At 39.2% G+C, this 23,581-nt stretch overlaps 1 protein-coding gene across 2 annotated transcripts in view; it reads left to right on the top strand.

The window, feature by feature from the left end:
- Positions 1–8,741: 8,741 nt before the first annotated feature.
- CPNE8 (copine 8) overlaps positions 8,742–23,581 on the top strand; it is a 108,108-nt gene continuing 93,268 nt past the window's right edge. For both annotated transcript variants that reach the window (XM_051805021.1, XM_051805019.1), the window contains exons 1-2: positions 8,742–9,558; positions 22,972–23,012. In XM_051805021.1, the coding sequence (XP_051660981.1) occupies positions 9,419–9,558; positions 22,972–23,012 (181 nt within the window). In that variant the 5' untranslated portion in view covers positions 8,742–9,418. The remainder of the gene's footprint in view (positions 9,559–22,971; positions 23,013–23,581) is intronic.

Below are 23,581 nucleotides of genomic sequence, written 5' to 3' on the forward strand. Positions count from 1 at the left end.
ATGATCCAGTTGTTGATATCTGAGTGGCACCAAGGAGAACACTTGAGTTGGGAGTCTTCTTCTACAAGGTGCCAGGTAGCAGAGAAATTTTATTCTGTATTGAATTAGGGCTGGTTTTTGGAATTAAGAATGCTGCAAGACTAAAACTGGACTGAGTGTTAGGATTAGTATTATGTGTAGCAATTATGTAGAATTAGCAATTATGTGTAAGGAATTTACCCTTGTGTTAGGAGCCCAAGCTTGTTCTCTCTATAGATTAATATTGAAGCATGTATAATATTTTTTGAAAAGCTTTTAAAAAGGGGAAACTTTTTAAAGTACACAATTTTTTACTGCCTTGGCCTTTTAAAGGGTTATTTATGTTTCTTGGGAAACACACAAACTGGACTAAAAATATATTTTGCAATCAAACTTCTCCTAAAATTACTATATAACTCAGCATAGCTATGCTAATTATATCACTATGAAAAGATACACCAAAACTGTAAATGATTAAGGATCTAAAGTTAATATTTAAAGGATAATATTAATTTGTACTGAATTATCTGTTAAATTCAAGAGGGTTAATTAGTTCATTGTTCATTTCAGTTCTGTTGAGTTCCTATATGGATGAATTTGGCCTAGGCTGTTTAAAAACCAATATGTTCAAGAATAATTTTTTTTCTAATTTTTCTCTTAGTCATGCAAAGTAAGATTAACTTACCATTTTTAAAGCTACTGAACTAGCAAATTTAATTTTTTGTATGTTTATAGTTAAAATCAAATATATAAATATGAAATGGGGAAACACTATTCAAATAATTATTTTATTTTATTTTTTTATTTCAAGGAGGTTTGTGTTTACCTCTGAGAAAAATCCAGAATGCAGCCCATGTGATAATTTTCAAATCTGTCACTTACTTTTTCTTTACATTTGTTTTAGTATTCTTTGGTGGTTTGTTTTCTTTTTACTTTTCTTTTTTACACACATACAAAAAAGTATTTATGAAGTTACTTTCTCGGTTATGAAAAACGCTGTTTGTGCTGGCAGCTAGCCAGCATCTGTTTTTTGCAGAAGAAACCTTTAACACAACTGTTCTGTGGTTACCTAAATAGTTGAATCATTTCACAGAATTCTTGCTACTGTGATTTGGGAATGTATGCTGCTGGTATCTGGCAATTGCCCCAGACTAATTAGTTCTTTATTTTTGGAGATGAATGTTTATTCTGTAGTTGGATAAATAATGTGTATGAAGTTACTTTAGGAAAAAAACTACTATTTTTATCGGGATGCAAAACCTTTCTGAAAAGAAGAGAAAATAAAGGTTCTCATTTACCACAGATACAGAATTATAGGTCCTGACAGCCATCAGCACAGCTAAGTCTGTGGTGCTGATACAGTTTAATTTTTCATATTCTGTTAATAACAGAATCTAATTTACCTCCACTTTGAGAGACATTGTGCAATTCCAAGTGGTATTTTAAAACTGAAAATAAGTAATGGATCAGGTCTCATTTGAGTAATTTGTAGATATGAGTTAGTACACTGAGACAGCAGATTGTGACATGTGAGCAAATGGCAATATTGTACTTCTCACACAGGCAAAGCAGTAGTGCAATAAATCCACTAAACTCAGCAAATGTTCAGTGTGAGCTTTACACCTCACTTAAGAGGGAGACAGCTGCTGCCCAACAACACAGTTATGAATTCAAGCATATGGTTAAATGCGTTCCTGCATTAGTGCCACAGTTGTTCTGGAAGACAGTCAAATTCATTACATTATTTGGGCTACAAATTTTCAGCCTCATTAAAACCTTAATTGCTTGAATGTTGCCATGAAATGAAGAAAATCCAATGGACAGTGTTCCCAAAAGACAATCCACATGCTGTCAACTGTTTGTTTAACATATTTTAATGTCATGGAAATAAAAGTAAGATTCATGAATGAGGGAATAAATGAGGATCGAAAAAGAAGTAAGAATTCACTTTCCCATCAGAGGTTCTTCTCTGTTTCCATGAAAAGAAAAGAAACAACTCTCTGAAATTCTCATTTCTTCTCTAGATATTTTAATGACTTGCTAAATGTCATTCCTATAAGTCACACTGCCTTTTTGGTAGTTCATTAATAAGGCAAAATCAAACTATATCAAAAAATAGTGTTTGGTAACTGTCATTATAAAATGCAATCAAAATAAATGATGTAAAGTTGGAAAATTTAATTCATATATATAAATGAGTCATGAGTGATTAAAATCAGCTTCTCAGAGAGTTGGTGTATTCACTTTGGATCTTGCTTCTGATAAATGGGCAGAAAAAGAAGACCATGCCCTGCAGTAATTGTATTTCTTGTACACAAAATATCTTGTGTACAAGGACCCCCTTTTGCTGCAGAGATCTCCCAGCTGTGTAGGCGATAGCCAGGCTTCCACCCCACACACTGAGGGGCAGAGCAACCCAGACCACTGCACAGCTCCTTCCCTGCCCAAAAACCTGGTGTCTGCACAATGGGAGGAAACTATGGGCTCTATAGAACCCAACCATACTGAGTAGGTCAGAAAATTACCTTTACACTAAGATTATAAACTTTCTTTGAGTATCAGAACAAAAAGCCCCTACTGCTAGAGGCCCTTGCTAGAGGTGAAAGCCAAAGTGATTTAACGGATTAAAGTCTGCTTCACCAGACTGAGCATCTGACCTTGAAGCTCCTATCGAGGAATAATGATTGATAATTGTGAGAGTGGAGGTGTTTAATGATATTCCTAGTATTTCAGCTATCGTTACTTGAGTCCTTGTAGGTGGAGACATAAAATCAATTGTGGAAGCCAAATCAACATCACAGATAGTACTGGTAGGATCTGTTACCCTCTCAAGAAAGTCTTTCAGCTGGGAAACAGAATATTTTATATCCTCTCAGTATTGTGAAATCTTTCCAGACACAATTCCTTCACTTTCTATAACCCAGACAATAGGACCCCAGTTTGTGGGAGAGGTTGCACTTTCTGGTTCCGTGTCTAACAGTGGATTATCAAATATGACAGAGAGTCTTAAGGAGTCATGAAGTTTTTCCTCTATAAAAATAGAACCATGTTCTCTTTTTGCCCGAAGGGCATTTGTTGGTTTCTTCCACAAAACAAGTACAATCTTGGGTAAAAAATAATCAAGAAGCAAATAAAGTAAATCAAACACAGCTTTCAAAATTAATTTAGGACAGAGCTTCACTGTAAGCCTGACTGCGTGAAAAATAGTACATGGAGGGACCTGGCAACATGCTTGGATTTCATTGATCTTTGAAGGAATACACAAACACCCTCATTTTTTTCAGAATTAGGAAGCCATAGACATGGTATGGGCACATATAGTGACAGCTTTTTTGAAATTCTACTATCTTGGCTTACAGTGAGAGATTCATGAAAGAAATTGCTTAAAAGCAATATACAGAAAAGTTTGTGTTTGCTTCTTGCTGGCTATTTAGAATACATAGTGTTACCCTGACTTCACTGGGATCCTTCTGGGAAGCTGAAATGATAAGTGAATCTGATATATCATACAGATTATATATTTATGTGAGTTCAAGTTTGTGACTATTTGACAGGCAGTAGATCCAATATCTACCCAGATTAGTCCATGTCATCACCCTCACCATGTACACATTTGTCTGAATATTTACAGGTAGGTAATAGATCAGCAATTGGTGCTCCCTCACGAAATCTGTGTTGGACTCTACTCTTAAAGATTAAATCTGTGCCTATTTTGGCAGAGTTACTGATTTCTTCCATGCCTGAAACAGTGTGACCTGATGTCTCCTCAATGTTATCAGGAAATACATGAAGTCATATGCATGAGTAATGAAAGCCACAACCTCAGGGATGGAGAAGGATGGTTCAAATGTAGGACCTTGGGTGTTGCTGCTGTTGGGTTCAGAATTGCTGTAATGATTTTTTCCTAAAAGAACTGAGTTTGACTTCAGTTGCCATGAAGAAAACAACTGCATAATATACCTATTAGCTGTAGAGGCTAAATATGCCAATTTCTTCTTCATTAGCCAATTCAGAAAGCAACTTTTACATATGAAGACTTGGTCTCCAAAAATGTGTTGCTAATGGTGGCAGTGATTTTATGAATATTCTGGAAGCATACTGAGGGAAAATATATGGGTAGAGATTAAGTAGAGAAACTGTGGAGTATATTATTCCTAAAAAATTGGTAACAGTCAAATATTTTCTGCAAATCAGCTGGTATTTCTTAGAAATATGAAAAGCCTAGAGGAGAGTGGGCATGGTAGAGAAGGAAAAAATAATTTCAATCATCAAGAGTAGTCCAAAGAATGGGAATTGACTGAAGAGGAAGAAGTAGATTCTCCTCTTCCTCTTCTGGGAATAAAATACTTTCCTTAAGTGTTCAGCTGACCTTGTGACGAACATGCTGAGGTTTCATTTTGGGGCTATCTGATCTTATGTTCATTTAAAATAACATTTTTAGAATTTCTGAGATAAATTGTATGCAGACAATTTTCTTGTTACCATCCCTTCTGCCATACTAAGCACCCTTTAGCAGCACCTGAAATTTGCTGCCATGAGCTGATCATGAATTGTCTTTCTAGAAAAACTGCTTTAAATGCATCCTTACATTTTTCTGGCAGCCTGTCCATAAATGAAATTCCTCTGTTCATAGTTGTAGAGACCTTACTATGCAGTGCTGTGTTTAAGATGTGAAATGGATTCCATGACACCTCCTGGATGACTCTGAGGGTGTTTCAGGGGTCTTTGCCATTTTGAAGAGCTCTTGAACAAACTGACAACTGTATCAGGAGCTGATGCTACTTAATGTGGAATGGCTATGCTGATCCTATGGAAGGACACTTACCTTAGGATATGGTTGTGTTGCTGATCTCTCTCCTCTGGCCTGGATCTAACTGGAAGAAAATTTGAAATAATCCAGGAAACTTACCTAGTGCTTAAGATGCTTTGATACATAGCACAGCCAAATCTGGTGTAGATAAATATAATATAGTGAGACGAGAATATTTGTTGGATAGCTGTCCTTTGTGTCTTTGAAGAAGGGAAGTGGTATATATAATTTGTAAGTTTATTCTGCATGGAATCAGTAGAGAGGTATACAAACGCATTACTAATTTTTTCATGGTACAGAAATGGTGAAATTATTAGCTGATGACTCACTAACCTTCCTCATGCTTATGCCATGGTGACAAGGCACTCTTTTCTCATGCAGACAGTGAGGATAGGTTTCAAAGGCATTTAAACATAGAAGGCCAAGACACTTTTTACTGACACCTGTGAGGCTGCAGACATAAGCCCTTGAAAAACTAGTATTTAAAGTGAAAACCTTGAAGGAGTAGAGACATTTTCTTTATGTCTAACCTCTGAGTCTGACACCTCCTTTACACTTTACTGTCACAAAAATAGAAGTTCATCAGTATTTCTGTGTTTTGAAAGATTACAAAATCATGGAGCTACAGGAGATAATTCACACTAGAAGAATAAAGGGACTAAACATATCCATCTGCATGTTGTAGCACACATGGTTTTTAAAGCCTGTGGTCAGTATTAGACACAGTGCTTGTTGATGATTCCAGTAATGATGGTTCCACTTATCCTAGCAAATACTAAATTTCTTGTCTTTGTTCAGTGAATTGAAACAATCAGCAGTAGTAAAGAAGAAGGAAGTTAAGTATAGTAATCAAAGGCAACAACGAATGATATAACAATTTTCAAACTGTAGTGTGCATTAGGATTGTTTCAGTACTATGTTCAGCTATCAGAAAGGACCAAGCTATGGCTGAGTTCATTCCATTCTTCAGGCTCTTGAAAGAAACTGTTTGGTAGCAGCCAGGATAAAAATATGATGTTTAGTGGATGTTACTTAAGAGAATTATTGAACAAATATTTGAAGAAGAACCAGAGAATATGGTATGTTCATTACAAATTCAGACTCAGTAAGTGTGCCATTATCATGAAAATGCTGTTGTGTCATAGTCACAGTTGTTTTGTTCCAATAATGCTGAAGCTCATTTCTAAGCTCACTCCACATACTCTATCACATCTACAAAAGAAAAGATGTCATTTCCAGTTCCTTGACTTCCTACAGATTAGTTGGTGTTGGTTTTCTGTGTGCAGTTTTTTTATTTTATTTTTTTTCAGGAGTGCAAAGATTTAATCATAAAACTTCTTTTCTTGAGATGTCTAATAATGATCTGCAAGGCAGAGAGCTGAGGGGGTGGAGGGGAGTAATCAATGTTTGCATCCTGTGGCATTTGGCTTCAATTATACTCCTGAAACCTGGAAGCAGTGATGTTTTAAAGTAATCATTCGGTGTTACGCATTACAGCTATTCTGGATTCTCTAGTTTGTTCTTAGTTTATGCTATAATTACTGCAAGTCTATCTCTCATTCCTTAAGTTAGGTTGCAGATGTTGAAACAAGTTATGTAGGTATCTGATAATTAGCAACAGCTAACAATAATAAAGTAACAATCACAAAAGAAAGCAAAGAAAATATGTCCTGCTTTCCACTGCAAAATTTTCACAGATTCACTGATGTCATTCAAATGTCAGCTTAGCATATATCACACACAGCCCTGGTGTTTCTTTTGCACTGTAGTCTGATAGGTATTTTACACATAAATTCCAGATACTAAAACTGCCTCTGTCCTAATAACTGGGTATTATTCCAGTCCCTGCACCTCAGTGCCATTTAAGAATGAGAAAATACAAGGTGCCTCTGTGGAATTATAATATTGCATATTTAGCCCCATTGGTGCACATCTTTTGTCTACCACTTGATTTAGTTTTTAGTTTCTTTCTTTCCCATATAAATCACTCAGTGCATGAGAACTGTGTACTTACTCAAAGGCAAAACAATAGAAGACAAAATAGCTGTGCCTTTATAACCATGATGACAGAAGATAGATATCTCCCCAGCAATACTGAAGATTTGAATTTCCTTAACTCCTCCATTATTTTCATAGGATGCTTTATTTATGGAATCATCCATAACCAATTATTTCCATTTTTCTAAGTAGAATAAGGCACTAAGATTGGATAATATAAAAAATGATCAAAACACACCCCCACCAAACCAAAAGTAAAGTGGATTAGTAGGGCATAATATAAGATCATATCACACTTACACGATATACTTTTAAGTTACTCACACCTATAGTACTATAACAGTTATATATAGTGATGTACTATATAAATTTTTTCTTAATAATTGTTCTTTAGGTTTTTTGTAGCTTGTTTGTACTTGGCATTAGCCTCTCAAGACACCAGTGGTCCTTCACCCATTCCTTCACACTGCTGTATGGACAAAGACAATAGTGAACTAAATTCGTCTTTGGGGTTTTTTGTGGTTTTGTTTGTTTGTTTCTTTGTTTTTAGCAATTTCAGCTGTAGGCTTACTGGTTTGGTTCCCTGAAGACATACCTAGAATATTTGTGAAGGTATGTTGTTTCTTGGCTGTACTGAAAACTTCAGACAGACTGGTTTAAGAGGAAATACCTCAGAAATACCTGATGAGAAATTGCTTTGTGTTTAGCAACTGGACAAGAGAAGGAAAATAAAGAAAAGAGATTCAGGTGATAAATTTCTGACAACAAAGAGCCAGAAGATTAGAAGTGGGGTGTGGTCAGAAGTTTCTGAATAAAAATATCAGTGATCTCTTCCTTGAGTTTCTGCCACTGGAGCTTTGTTTCAGATGTGTGCTGCACACAGGGAGTATCTATCCTGTACTGAAGAACACATTACTGTCTTCTGAATTCCCACTGCTGCTCCTTCCCTTGGCTAGGAGCTAACCAGGTGTCAACATTTGGATTCTCTCACCATCATTATTTTGTTGTACTACCTAGGATCATGCATTGAACTTGAATTATAGCAACAAAAATCTAGAAATGAAATTCAAAATGGATGTATTCAGATAATGTTTGTGCCTTTGGAGTCACATTTGTCTTTTACAAATAAACACATTAAACTTCTTTATTTCTACATGTAAAACTATTAACAGACAGAGGAGTAGAGGACTTCAGTACATGATTTGGGGTTATACTGTATGATCTTTGACCTGTCCTACATATTGTGTGACTACAGATATGGCATTTAATTTGCCTGTGCCTTACCTTCCCACCTGTGGCATGGCGATGGCAGAGCTTCCATCTCTCTCCAAATTGCTATGATGAAAAATGAATATTGGGGGCTGCTGAGATTTGGGCATTGGAATGGGCTGCCCAGGGATGTGGTGGAGTCACCATCCCTGGAGGTGTTTAAGAAGAGACTGGATGTGGCACTTAGTGCCATGGTCTAGTAGATGAGGTGGTGTTGGGTCAAAGGTTGGACTCGATCTCAGAGGTCTTTTCCAGCCTCGTTCATTCTGTGATGCCATTCTAATGGATGCAAATTAAATACATGACATATAAGATGATGGAGCTGTTGCGACTATTGTGAATCATTATGAACAGACTCAGGGCAACTGAACTGGTGGTCTTGAAAAAAAAAGGAAAGGGCCTACACGGGTACGATAGAGTGAAATTCCCGTTTCTCATGTCTCAATGCACAAAGTAACCAAACCAAACCCACCTCTTTTCCCTCCAGTCTTTGCAACTGTAGCGGCTGTTGGCTTTCCGAGGGCCATCCGCACGGAGGTGTTTCCCTTTCCCGGTGACTCCCGGCGGAGCATCGCCCCGCCCCGCCCCGCCCCGCCCGCCCCGCGGGGCCGCTCGGTCGCGCCCCCTGGGGGCGGAGGGCCCGCCCCGCAGCCCCGTCCGTGTCGCGCCGTCGGTCCCCGCAAACTCCCCGCGCGTTCCTGCCTGGGCGCGTTTGCCGTCCCGGCCTCGGGAGAATTAACCCGCCTCGCCGCAGGGCGCTGAAGTTCGGGACGTCACCGGCCGGGGCGCGGCCCTCCCGCACTGTCCGCAGCCGCTGCATCCCGCGTGCGGACCCGCTCACTCACAAACGCAGGAGGAGGGGATTCCCCGGACAGCCGGCGGGACGGGACGGGACGGGACGGGACGGGAGTTTCCGTACAGGGGCCAAAGGGGAAGAGACGAGGGAGGCGCACCTTCCCTGGCTCTGCCTCCACCGGGGTCCTTCCCCGCCCCGCACCCTTTGGTGCCGGTTTTCCCCCCGCGGGGCTCCGCTCCGTGCCCGAGCTTCGCCCGTCGGGCTCCCCGCGCCCGGCGCGGTCACGCGCGGCTCCCGCTCGCGGTGACGTCAGCGCCCCTCTCCCGCTCCGCCGCTCCCGCCGGCGGCCGCAGCCCGCGGGTGCGGGGCGGTGCGGGTCGGTGCGGGGCGCTGCGGGCCGGGGCTCCGCGCTCACGGGGCTCCGCGCTCACGGGCTCCGCGACGCGGGCGGCGGCGCCGCGCTGTGGAAGCCGCTTGGCGCCGCCTCTTCTCTCCGTCCCTCCTTCCCGCCCGCGCCGCGCTGCCCCATGTTCGGGCTGGAGAAGCCGGCGGGGCAGCAGAAGCCGGGCAGGAGCGGTGGGCTGCCGAAGATGGCTTCCGTGGGGGATTTTAACGTGCTCAGCTCCAGCATCCCGGCCACCAAGGTGGAGCTCTCCGTGTCCTGCAGGTACGGCGGCGGCTCGCTCGCCCCGCGGCGTCGGAGGGGGCGGACGGGCGGGCGGGCAGGTGCCCGCGGTGCGCCGGGCAGGGCGCCCCTCGCCCCGGCGGTGTTAGCGGAGCGGGGAGAAGAAGGGGCAGCGCGGGACGCCCTCCGCACGCCCGGCGCTGTGCGAGGCGCTTTCCCTCTTGCCCTGCCGAGCTGTCAGCGCAGCCTTGGGCAGAGCCTGGGAGCAGCCCGGGGCCGGCTGCCAGCCCGCTGCAGTCCGCTGTCCCTCACCGGGCGTGCCCGCCGCAGGGAGCTGCCGGCGGACCCCGGGGCGAAGCGCCCGCTCCCGCAGCGGTTTCGGGCTCTGCCGAGACGGGCAGCAGCTGCTGCCGCCCCGCATCCCGCCCGCGCCGCTGCCGGCACGGGGGAGCGGGAGTGGCGGCGAGGAGCGCGCAGAGAGCGTTCTCCGGCAGGTATTTTAACTTCTGGAGCTGTCCCAAGTGCCGCGGTGGGGACGGAGAACTCCCGTCTGGAGAAATCCTGTCGTAAGTTCTTCGAGGCGCTCTTGCAAAACTGTTACGGAAGCGGGCGTGTTCTGTTGCTTCGTCACATTTTATCGTAACGCTGGTGCCGAGAAATTACGAAAATGCCACCCCGTAACGCCAAATCTAGTATACGCGGGTTTGTTCCTCGACATTTGTTTATTGGTATTTCAGAAATCGTGGTTTCTCCCACATAGCGCATAGAATTTCCTATTAGAGGTCTAAAAATAATTTTATCTGTGGGCTTTTATCTTCGTTCACATTCGCAACTTCTCAAGTATTCCCTAGTAATTGCAGGGCGGCGGTTCCTTTCACCAGCAGAATTGGCAGCTTCTAGCGGAAAATTTGAACTGTTAGTGTTGTTTGCTGCTGGGAAATGAGACAAAGTTTCCGCTACAGTCCGTTGCATCATTTCCTAATGTAGCTGTCCGAGAGTTGCTGCTGTTAGTAGTACTTCTACTAGGACAGAACAGCAGCGCTCTAAACTTGAATTGTCAGACCACTCCCTCTCTTTCCTTAGTAAATAAAGTATGATTTGATGTTTAATCAAGGGTGCGTTTCAAAAGAAGGCTGAAGCAATGAGAAATAGAGTAAGATTGAATTTCTAATACTGAAACAGTCACTAGGCTGTCATATGAACAGCCTGATGTACTTACTGGTTGTCTCTGCAAAGTTCACGGGCGCCAACCCTGGTCCAGTGAAAGGTGTGCCGCTATGTGTAAAAGCAATCCAGGACCTTTAGTGTTACTTTTAGCTTCTTCAAATAACCTGTCACACTTACAGATGTCAGAACTCTTATGCTGGCTTTGATCTAGTTCCCTTATTCTGGGTGTACCTTTCATTCCAGGTATTCTTTTTATATACCTGCAGTGTTTTACAGTGATTTGAGAATCCATCAGGTAGTTACAAAGAAATGTAGTTATAGGACATAGTCAATCAATTCTGACTTCACTTGTAACTAATTTCAGTGTATAGTTTACACTGTTAATTTCTCTGTAGATATCATCAAAATACATGTCTGTTGTTAAAACTGCCTTTTTTTTTTCTTGTTTAAGAAATAGAGTCTCCCTGATATGTCTTGATGTCAAGGGTAGGAGGATGGGAATTTCCATGGTGATTCCTTCCTTCTCTATGTGCTGGATGACAGCTTTTGATTACAAAATTGTGCTTCAAAACGGAGTGTAAAAAGAATGACATTGGGGCAGAGATTACTGATTAGCACATGTTTGTGATTCATCTGTAAAGACATTCACTGGCTAAAGCTTGTGAAATGTAGTGTTAAATTAAATTGTGAAAGACTGCAAGAGCAAACTGCAAAGTTCAGAGAATGCTGAAAATTCTTTAATAATTAGCAGTTGTGTATTCCCAAATACCTGGAGAGAAGTGTTTTTATAACAGTTTGGGTCATGACATTTCTTTTCCTTGATAACCAAAGAACTGTAGAACCAATTTGGTCACAAATTAACATCAATAATTATTAGCTGATAACTATTACTTCTTCTTAGCTTTTTCTTCTTCTTTTTTTTTTCTTGTTTTCATTATAGGAGATGAGGGAAGTTCTTCTAGTTTGTATAGGTGGTGTATGGTGGTCGATGAAGCACTGCAGGCTGTTTGTGCCACAAAATAAACTTGGGACTCTGGGCAATGTTCTTTCATGTCTTCTTCTTTCTGTATGTCTTATTCATAAGGGTAGAGCTTCTATTCACTTAGCTTTTAATTCTGTGTAGTCTGTCAGCGCTTCCCGAGTTAATCTGCCCTGCATGCTCATGCTGCCAATGTTATCAAAGTAGCCAGGTTCAGAATTATGCAGATGGAATTGCACTACTTCTTATTCTGCAAGCCAGCCTGGTTTAGCTTCAGGGGAACATCAGGTAGCCTTTAGGAAATGTGCATCTTATGGGATGCAAAATTGTCTATCAAAATTGTAAAATCCAGGAAATTTTTTAATATCAGGTGATATTCTTTCTGCGATTTTGTTATGACTAAAAGCTTTTGATATCATTCCCATAGCTTATTGAACACCAGCATTGGCTGTAATTTTACAAATGCTAGAAAAAGCAAGAAATTAATTTAATTCTAGCTATTACTACTCAGTGCCTACCAAATAAAAAGTTCACAATTCTTTTCTGACTCTGTAAGATGTAGTTTATCAGGAATTTGTAGTCTTTGGCTCAAGAGCCAGATCTAATATGGCAGAAAAACTTCCATGTATCATCCCAGAGGATCATCTGGTGTTGGAAGTAGTCCACTATTGTCTGGATCAATTGTTCTAGTAGCCATCTCCTTCTGTGCCCTGTTGCTCCCTTTGTTGTATGCCCTGAAGGACATCCGTGGTTTGATGAAAATCTTACTGTCACCTGCCATGTAATCTTTATTAGTTTCAACCTGGCATAATTTTGCACAGTTATCATGTGGTGAAGGACCAAGACCTTTTCCCTCCAGTCAGTATGGAAGAGAGGATATAGGCTCTTTTTCTTCATTATTGTTTTCCAGCCCAAAGATTCCTCTTCCTCTAGAGGGGTGTTTGCACTGGATACTGATTTTGGGCCTGTGCCTAGACTTGAATCTTCTCTTACCGGCTGTGTGTGTAAGTTTGTGCTCCTATGTGAGTTTCAGGTAAGCTTCAGGCCATGTACCTGTCATCCTGTTTTCCCTCTGGTGATGTTCTTCACCGATTCCAATCTAGTTAAATCTTGGAAAAACTTCATATTCCGTTCCTATCTTCCCTAGTATGAGTGCAGTTACTATGTGTTGACTGAACTAGTGCATTTAGTGCTGAGAACACAAGTAGATGGTGGATATCACGTATCGTGATGTTTGTGCTGTGTGTGAACTTAAAGTTCAGTGAAGTTCAGTGGGCTCAAGTTTTTTTATTTTTTGTTATGATTTATATAATGATGATTTCTTCTCATCATGGTTACTGTGTGGACCAACATAGTTTTTTTCTTGTAGTACCTGATTAAGCCACAGCCATTCTGAAACCTTATGTTTGAAAAAAGGCGAAGAGTTTTAATTTACATATTAATGTTTATTTACTTACTGAATGAGAAGTTATGAATCAGAATTATTTTCTTGAGAGCAATTTTTTTAATATCTATAGGAAAGTGAAGCTGAGTTTTATAATATTATGACTTCCAGTAGTGCATCAGAGATGACATGATTATCTGAAAGATGGTAACAGTGTCATAAAATATTGACACAGTACAGGGTCACTTTGCTAATTCAGAAGTTTGCTACCACTCTGAAAGGCTTTATGCTCAGTCAGGCGGTGTGTCCATATTGTTCTGGTTTATACTGGATAGGGTCTACACTGTATTCCCACACTAGGCATAATGTGCATAAAGGCACCATAAACTTCTTATCATGGTTAATTCATCAGAAATACAATTGGTTGTCCATGCCTGTTTTGGATCAATTCTATGCTGCTTCACAATTTGTACGGAAATCTAACATGAATGAATGAGCTGAATGGAATTAAGCAACCCTTATTCTCAGTAATTAAGATAATTTAATTTCAAGTTTCTTGCACAGAGGAATAAAGCATACTACTTCAGAATTTTTGCTTTCCCTTTTCTTTGGCAGTCTGAAAGTTTTAACCAGCCACTTCCTAGTAGTTGCAGTACCTAAAAGTATGTTTAATTATATCTTTGTTTGTCCTGGGCATTGATTTCTGGCAAGATCATATCTCTCCAGCCAGGATACTTACCTTCTGCTTTTTTTTCCTGAAATATTAATAGTTCATTGAAAGTCCCTGTCACAGAAAGACACAATGATTAAAAAAAAGATAAAATCATAACAATCATAACAAATTATTGAGCTTGTAACTCTGTATGGTAGAAAATACAGAATATAAAATTAATCCTGATTATAAACCTGTTTTTTATTTTCCTGCTTTCTTTGTGTATGTGCTTCCAGATTGGATTAAAAGTCCATGGAGTGGTTATGTGACTGGCAACAGAAGGTTGATCTTCCATGTTTTTTCTTTGAAATGAAACTGCCTAGACAACCAGCTTGCTTCAGCTGAGAAAAATTACTGTATCGTGAGAAAAAATATAAAGGGGTGACGTTGTCCTTCAAAATAGTCATGGAGATACACTTCTGATAGACTCCATGGTTTGGTTTTCACCTATGTGTCTATATTGTTTGAAATTTAAGCATGAAGCCATGTGACTTCTAGAGTTTAAGGCAGATCTTTTGCCCTGTAAATTCAGTCTTGGGATTGTTGGGGCAGGCTGTTATGACCTGACCCTGAGATGGGGTAACTGAGGTTCTTGTTAGTAGATCCCTTGGGGCAGATTAGAGTGAAAAGACACTGAATGACCAGTGGCAGGTAATTCATATATGGCAGGTTTATTTTAGAACAAACTGGTTGCAATGGAAAGGAGGTATGTAGTCATTTTGGTTATTATCTAGAGAAATATAACAGTATAAAAGTATAAAAATATCGCTTAAGAAAATATATAAGGAAAAGAAAAAAGAATAGATAGTGGAGAAGAAAGGTATCACCACCTGTGGATCCAGCAATGATACCTGATGATCGCAATTTTGATGTCCCTCAGTTGAGGTGATGGGCGCAGTCTTGATCTGTTGGGGGTGGAGAAGCCCTTGAAACCAAAAGTTCAATGGGGTAATATATGTTCAGGTTCGGGTGGGAAAGTCCAGGTACCTCTCCTGGGGAGAGAGTTTTACAAAGTCTAACGCAAGGCTGTGAATCATGCACAGTCCTCTGGTGGAAGGCCCCAGAAATGAGTCTGGGGGTGATTCGGGGTCTTCGATGGTTTGTGACACCATCTAAGACATGACCACTGTTTTTCATGCCTACATAGTTGAGCCAGTTGTGCTTTATCAGAAGGGATGAATACCTTCAGACTTATATGTGAATGTCCCAATACCTCCCCCCGGTGGGAATTTTACAGCTGAGCCTTATCAGGAGTGAGGACATTGGCTTGACTAAAAGCATTATCCCACCTGCAGGATCTGCCACTTACGGGCCCTTTGGTCTTTTCCCTTATCTGGCTCAAAAACCATCTTGTCACTAAACAAAGGTGTGTTTGTGTGGTTGTCCTCTGGTGGTGGGAATACACCCCCTCTGCACCTCGGCTGTTATGCAGACCAGAGGTTGCACCACCACACACACAAAAGCTCTCCTTCTCCCCTTTGACAGGGGGTGCAAACCTGGCCTCAGCAAAGCACCCTACTACTTTTGCAAATCTAATTGTTAGAGTCATTAACCTTTAACATTCCAATCTTTCACACAGGCCCCAGGTTTCACAGTAACTGTGCAAGTCTCAGGACTTGTCAGGTTTTGTCTAAACTTGTCTTTGTCGACAAGGAGCTTTGTTTGGTTTTGCTTAGCTGCAAACCCAAACCCAGTGGATTTTTTCTAGCAACTGGGTGGCTACTCCTTAGTTTCACTTGGCTTGTCCTTGTGTAATTGTGTGGTATAACCATGTTTCTTTATACAGATAGTAGTAGCAAGTAATTGTTCTGTGTGTAATGGTGTATTTGTGACTCTCACAGAATGATATAATACAGAGGACTGTTGTCATGGTGTGATAGCAGAGGCCTTGCAAGTGGGGACACATTATGCTGGGTGTGGGAGCAGAGGGTGAAAAGAGGGGGGTTGGAATGCCCCCCCTACTGGGGACCACTAGTGCGGTAAAGAGGTTACCAGTGGTTATTAAGGAGGTGAAGACTGGGAACTAGACAAATCCAAAAGAGCTGAAAGAGCAAGTCTCAAGCAGATGTTATACACACTGCATAGAGTGTACAGTAAATGTGGATGTGAAATGGAGTTGCAGGTGGATGAAGTAAGAACATGTTAGCTCATGTGGGAGTCCTCGGAGCAGGGAGGAAGAAGCCATGAACATCATTCTCCTTCTGAGACCATCTGCTCTGCCCCTGCCACCACTGTAAACTTCATGCTTCTCCCTGGACAGGATGTGGGACACTGATGGGTGGCTTACTGTAACACCCTCCCACAGCTGAAGCCAACAGTCTTAGGCTTCAGAAGGGATAAAGGGAAGCCTGACAGCAGGAAATGGACCAGATACAAGCAAGTGTGCAGTGACTTTAAGTGTATTTTTATGAAGATTTTCCGTGGTAGCATTATTTTCATCATTTTCCTTCCTTCTCTGTCCATCTGAGCAGTGGTTCACCACTAACAGTCCTGCAATAACAGAGAAAGGATGAATATTACATTGATGGTACATATTTTGATTCAAAGAAACCTTTGAATAATCTGAAAAGCACTTTTATTATGGCCGGGGAATGCAAAGGGGCAGATGTTTTCCCCAGTGCACTCCACTGAGCAAAGAAATACCATAGCTTTTTATACAGTTTGAAAGTAGCAAGTTTAAAATTATCTATATACACACTCTTTTTGCAGTCTGTCTTATCTAAATAGACACTTAGTTTTACCTCCTATTCTTACTATTATAGAGTAGTTACATAAAGTTTTAGCATTTCAAACAGTTTCAGGTTCCCCACCCCTCTCTATGTGCTAAAAAGCCTTCCCTATTCTCTAAGCTATTTTATCTTAATTGCCCACAGTTTGGGCAGAAACTTTTAAGCAGTTTTACATTTTGCAAAGTCACACTTACATAGCTAAATTAACATAGCTAAATTTTATTTCATTTTCTATTTCATTTGCTTTGTAAGTTATTTCTTTGATGTATACCTTTTAAAGAATTGTTTCAGAAAAACTGTGCAAAACCAATCTGTATGTATAAAAACATATAAATCATTAATGCAACAATACAGTCCTAAAAAAAATCTGAACTCAAATGAAGCAGCATATCTATGGATTTGGATGGTCTGGATGAAAGTAACTGGAAAGGGCTGGTGAGTTGACACTAGATTGAATAGCTGTTTTGACACTGGCAGTCCTTAGGGCTATCCCCCAGGATACATCACCAGTAGCTCAGAGCCAGAGGCTGTTTACCTGCCAAGACTTAGCAACATAAATATGGATGGTTCATTCTGTTGGTCTCAAATAATAATTTGGTTGGTACTGAAGCAGAGTTCCACCAGTTTGTGATATTCCTAAATGGACTTTTATTATTTAAACAGGAATAGTTCACGATTGTGTTCAGGTCTGCTTCATCTGCAAAAGTGTATTTTCATAATCCACTACTTCCTGTCTGTTTCAACAGAATTCCTGCAAAACCGTTGCTATGTTAAGGTGAATAAACTTGGCAATTCTTTTGTTTTTGTTTTGTTTGTTTGTTTGTTTTTAACACCAGGAGTAGTCATCAGTTGAGGTTTCATCCTAAAATTGTTTGCATACGTCTAGGCAGAGAAAGCTTTCTGTGGGTTGTCATAAAACTCATGGAGGAACTGCTAGTCTAATCCTTCTTATTGCTTCTCCCTCTTTTTTTCCCTTACGGCTTCTGAATCAATATATGTTTAACTTGACAATGAAAGTTAGTGGGAGGCTGAAAATCATTTCTTTGTCTTCTTTGAACAAGAAGAGTGAATTACTTCTCCAAGGGTTATGAAGAGGTATTATGGATGTTTTCTTAAGGTTGTATATCAGAGATGTTTGTTTTCTTTCTGGTACTTCTAGTGCCCCAAAGAATGAAGACAATCTGAACAGAAAGACAGAGGTCATCCTAATTGCCTCTTATTAAGTAGGGCCACTGTTTTCTCACCTGTGAGCCTATTCTAAGAGAACTGGTTATTTTGACAAGAAGGTAAAATTCCGAGAAGTTGTCTGATCTATTTTTAAGTCCAGGGTGTTTTGAATCTAGAGATCTGAAGGCTAATAGCTTGCTTTATACTCTGACAGAATACAAAAGCAGAGAATAAATAGCTGGGGAAGGGTGACTACTTAAACTGGCACTACAGCTGAAAGTTGCTTGTGAAATTACTCTGCAGGAAGTCAAGTGGGCTCTTCACTCAAGTGAAGGTCTCTTTGGATCATGTGTCATCTTACCTTGACCCTGGCAAGTTCAATAATATCACTTAGAACTAAGGGTCAGTGACTACTAGGTTAATGTTACAATTAGTAGTACAATGGCTACTATTCTGCACAGTAAAAAGTGAGGAGACGCTTCTTTTTTTTTCAGGATCTTCCTTGAAAAAGGGGCATGGGCCCTTTATTGAATAAGGGAAACAGAAATGCATTTATTTAATGAACTAAGCACTATTTCTTTTCCCATGGACTGATACAAGTATGAGAGAAGTACTATATACTCATATGAGAATAAAACACATTGAAAATGTGTATTTTCTAAAAATTAAAAATAACTTTGCACAGGTAACTAACTTCTGTGTTTGCAGACTGCTGAGTGCTTTATTTCCCAGCCTAAGAATCTTTGCATGCACTTAGATGTAATCTAGAGATGAAGAGAAACATAAAAGTGTAACGCGCAGAGAGATTCTGACAAATTAATTTGAAGTAAACTACGTATTTATCATTAAGGATTTCAGAGTTGTTGAAAGCAATGTACAAATAAGTATTTTTCCAGTCAACACAGATTTTTTGTTCTTAAAGTAGAGAAGCAGATTTTAAGCTACTTAGTTCTGTATTACTGTGCAAGATTTCTGTCATTTCTGAAGGGGGAATTGGATTTACTTTTGCTTAGCAGTTGGGTTAAATTAAAACAAAAAACTTACAGAGAGGGCAGTTCAGATATTGATCATTAAAATGAAGTAAAATTTGAAGTAAAGTGTATGTGAACAAGATGAGTAAATGCTACTTTCTAGTGTATGTCTAACAACATACGTATAACACATAGAGTACATGAGATGATGTGAAGCAACATAGACTGTGATGATGTCTGGTTAGCTGCCACTGCTAACTGGATCAGCGAATCTTGAAGTACATGATTTATATGTATAGTTGTTTAGATTAACATAGTACAGGACACTTGGCATTTGGAAACATTTATTTACTGGGAGGGTGGTCGAACACTGGAACAGACTTCCCAGAGATGTGATCGATGTCTGTGTTGAAGAGGCATTTGGACAGGGCCATTAACAACACATTTCAGCTTTTGGTCAGCCCTGAGTTGGTCAGGCAGTTGGACTGGATGATTGTTATAGTTTCCTTCCAAGTGAAACACTCTGTTCTAAAAAACTTTCTGAAGCACTGGACAGAAACTGTTATTTTGATAGATTTTTATTACATTCATGAAACTGTGTGAACAGTGTGACTCTGTGAAGCATAGCTAAATATGTTTTAACTTATCTTATTTACTGATTACCTTTTTTCTTTCCCCCCTCCGGGGATATTGCTCTCATTATACAGAAAAAAAATTATTGCAGCATTTCTAATCTGTCTTGTGCTTTCCACTTTAGACCAAGTAGGTGTTATTGCCATGGCTCCTATTAATTTTTTCCCCTTAGTCATCTATGCTGTTGCAACTATTTTGGTTGCACTCCAGAATGGGCAGGTGCAGAATGAATTCCTTCAGGATCTGTGTTGATAGAATAATGCTTTCTGCACAGATATTCCGATACATTTCTTTGCTGTGGGTGTTTGATGTGCATGTTTCTCCAGATAAAAACATGTGTCTTCCCCCCCCCCCCATAATTGATAGCAATTCCTTTTCTTTTTGCATTCTTTATCTTAAAGGTTTAATGGATGTAGGAAAAAAAAGTACTCACCATGTTCAGTCAAAATGCAGGTCTGTTTCTCTTGATACTTTGATTAGGAAAAAGAAGAAGTTGTTTCAGATATTTCTGGTTTCTGAGTGTATGAGCTTTCCTGAAACAAACCAGTGTACTTCTAAAGAGAATGCTTTTCTCAGGGAAAATGGAAAAACTACACTCTATCGCTCAGCCTATACAGAAAGTGCCATTGAAAATTAAGAGTATGAAGACTACTACAGCTCTAGAAGTATATCTGATCTTCTTTCTTATTTTGCTGTTACCATTTCTTGTGAGTTTAGATTGTCCTGTGCTTATGTACCATGCAGTTTTTGCATATTTAAAGGAGCACTTTGACTGTTATCCCCTTAAAATGAAAATGCACAAATGAAATTGAGCAGCCTCTTGAGTTGTTAGGTGATTTAGTGGACAAATCACACTTTTTCTTGTTTTTTTTTTTGGTTTTTTTTTTGGTTGATTGGTTAGAGTTTTTTTCCCATTGGCACTGATCTTTTAAGTTCCTTTTGAAATTGGCTGCACTGCTTCAACAGCTTGCTAAGTTCTTATGTTACTATTTTGGTTGGCTACTAATGTTTTGGATGATCAGGCATGTCTGCAAACTTTGCTGAAGACATTGTTTATTTATGGGAAAATGTGTGAAGGGTTGAATTGAGGATATTGCAAGCTGTATTAGTTCAAACCTGTGAACTGATGACACTGACCTGAATTACAGCATTAAACTTTGGTATCTCTACCCTTGCAATCCTTTCAAGGATACTGTTTATGTAGAAATGTTCTTAATTCAAGAAGTACTTAATAGCAGCTAATGGTTGAAGACCAGGAACATTCTCAGAAGTATTACAGATTCTTACCTTGTTTTTCTGCTGTTCCCATGGTGGCTGCTTTTTGCAACTGCTGGAATAAAAGTATCAGGATAGACTGAGCTTTACAGTACCAGGCCAGTCTTTATGTTAGTATGTGCATTGGAAAACAGGGAAAAAACTTAAAAAGGAACACAATAAGAGTAGGAAATATCTAAAGAACTCAAAGCACCTTATCTTCTTATAAGAATGATTAAGATGACTTAATTTTAATTTGCGGTGGCAAACACTTAACATACCAATTATTAAGTCACTGCATAGTCATTATGCAGAGGAATTAAAATTGTTTGGAATTCCAGTGGTGAATATGAGAGGCCTATCCCAAACCTTAATGTACTATTTCTTTCATATAACTCTAATTTTGATGTTTTATAGCAATTCATTTTCAGATAATCCAATTCTATGTACCATTTATTAATGGTGTATCTAGGTAGATACATAGAGGCATAGGAGGCAATTTTCATTTTGGATTGGTAATTCTGATATTACAGAACTTCCTGTACTGTCCTTTAAAGCAGTTTGTAGTGATTTTTGTCAAATACTGATTTGAATTTGCTGATTTTCCTGGGTTTGTTAATATTTGTTAAGGTAGAATACAGTTTCTCTTAGTATAATTGTTTGCATATATGAAAATCACACTTCTAAATAGATCACAGAAGTTCTGAAGAATGAGTGCATGCAGAATTCAGGTTCATTCACAAGTAATAATTTTAATGCTAGTGCTACTTTGGCTAAATTAAATAAAACAGATCCATCCAATATTCATTTAAAGCTATCTTTTGTTCATACTGCTTGTTCTGAAATGTGAACTTGCCAATACCTAACTTTGTAATACAGTATCTTTTCCTTGTTGAAGTCTGAGTGGACCACTTAGAACACCTATATTGAACAAAATATTAATACACTTTTCAACACTGTTCAGTAGCACAAAAAATAATGTGATTTAGATCTGAATGAGAGTAATAAATGGTGACCTTTGAAGAGGCTCTACTAATTATTAAAGATAATAAGTTGTAAGCGAAGTAAACTGGTTATTTAATCCTTCCTCTTGCTCTGGGGTACAAGCAAAGGACTTAGTAGAAATTGTAACTACCTTACATGTTCTTGAAGACAGTGGAGATTTCCCATCATATCTGACCACCTTTAACAATGAAAGGCGGTAAAGCAACGGAATAAAGTTCAACTTCTGTGCCTGCGGTACAGAAGATTCAATTTAGGATTAAAGGTGTTCCTTTGTGCTCTGTCTACATCAAGGTCAGTTTCAATTTGCAACAGTGTTTTTCTCATAGATGTAGTCTAAATACTTCTGATTATTTCTGCTTTTGCTGAGCTCCAGAGGCTCCATGTCTGTCTTAGATTGCAAGAAACTGGAGTGTCCAAAATACTATTGCTTGACTTGAGTGTTTACCAATATTATGAAAACCAGACAATTAGTCTAAAGTGGCATTTTTGTTCGTATATTCCAGTTTACCTTTTCCCCAAAGGTAAAAAACCCCTTACTTGCGTTCAGTTTGTGGTCAACTGTGATGTCTAGAACCATTTTTGACAGAACTGCTATATATCTACTACATGTAGCTATGCTGCACTTTACTGTTAAGTTTAATACCTAACTACCTTGCTAAGTTTAATAGCTCTTTCTTATCCCTATTCAATAGCATCCTGGTTTCAGAACATTTTTCTAGTCTGTCAAGATATTTTTTTAAGTTTAATTATTCTAAATTTTTATTTTTTGAATGATGAAATGTTGGTAACTGTTTTAAGACTGGTTTTCTGTTCAGTCCTGATTCTTTAGACTTACTGTTAATTTGAGTCTGCTTATCTGTGTATGATTCTCAGTTGGCTGAAGTGTGGCTACAATATTGGGACTGCACTGCATAACAAAGAAATTAATTCTTACTACTTATTCCTAGGTATTCTGTAGGTAATTAGAAAATTCCTTATTTTGTTGTGTCCCATGTCTGCTTTAGTTCTCATCCATGACAGATTCTTACAGATATTTCCTGATGGCTCTGAAATCTCATAGACATTATTTTAAGTATAGTCTAAAGTTTTTGGGTTCAACTAGCAAGTTAATCTCTGATACATATTTGTGATTTAAAGGTATTTTTGTTCTTGATGTTCATCTTATATATAATTGTGCTTGTGGCTGCTTTTCACTTCATGGTATTGGAGTACATGGTATTGGAGTAAATGAGCCACATTTTACTCAAGTCCAAAATGCATAATAAAATGAAATGTAAGAAGATTCAAGTGTTAGTGCTGACTGACTTTGAGTAAGTCTTGCATATTAGGAGAGCAGAAAACTAAGCTGACTCTTGATTAAAACTGTTAAAAATATATATACACTGGTATCTGATTTACATATTTCAGAATTTTTAATTCATAAGATTATTTTTGTCTTTTTTTTTTTTTTGTAGAAATCTTTTGGACAGAGATACGTTTTCTAAATCTGATCCAAGTAAGTATATAGCATTTTATCATTTCTTCTCATTATGTGTTGCAAATGTGCAAAAAAATGGATTAAAAATTAGATGGGTGATTTTCTTCAGCATCAGTTAGGTGCACATTGTCTTTGTGACAATTACGTAGAGTAATTAAGTTACACTTAAATAAGTTACACATCATTTATGTGAACTGCAATTTTAAAGATTGCATTTAATATTGCTTTCCTGAGCTAAATAGTCCCTTATTTAGCAGTCAACCTAAAGTTTCATAAAATTAATAAATGCAGGAAAGTTGAGTCGTTCTTTCTTTTTTTAGTATCTGTTGTTCCAGATCTTTTTCAAAGCTATTAAGCAAAATTCTAAATAAATAAGAAGTGCTTGTTGCTGCTAGTACATAGTGTTACGACCCGCCCCAGGAAAAGGGTGGGGGCTAACTCAGGTTTTTATCAATAATTCCCTTGGGGTGGATTGAAGTGAAATGACGCTAAATAATCATTGTCTGAAAACAAAGTTTATTTTAACAATTTTGTATCAACAAGTATGCTAGTGTTTTGAGTGTTGTCATAAAACAATGCAACATAGA

Source organism: Manacus candei, unplaced genomic scaffold (genome assembly GCF_025592945.1).
Source record: "Manacus candei isolate 608988 ecotype Guabito, Panama unplaced genomic scaffold, ASM2559294v1 h1tg000063l, whole genome shotgun sequence".
NCBI classification, from domain to species: Eukaryota; Metazoa; Chordata; class Aves; order Passeriformes; family Pipridae; genus Manacus; species Manacus candei.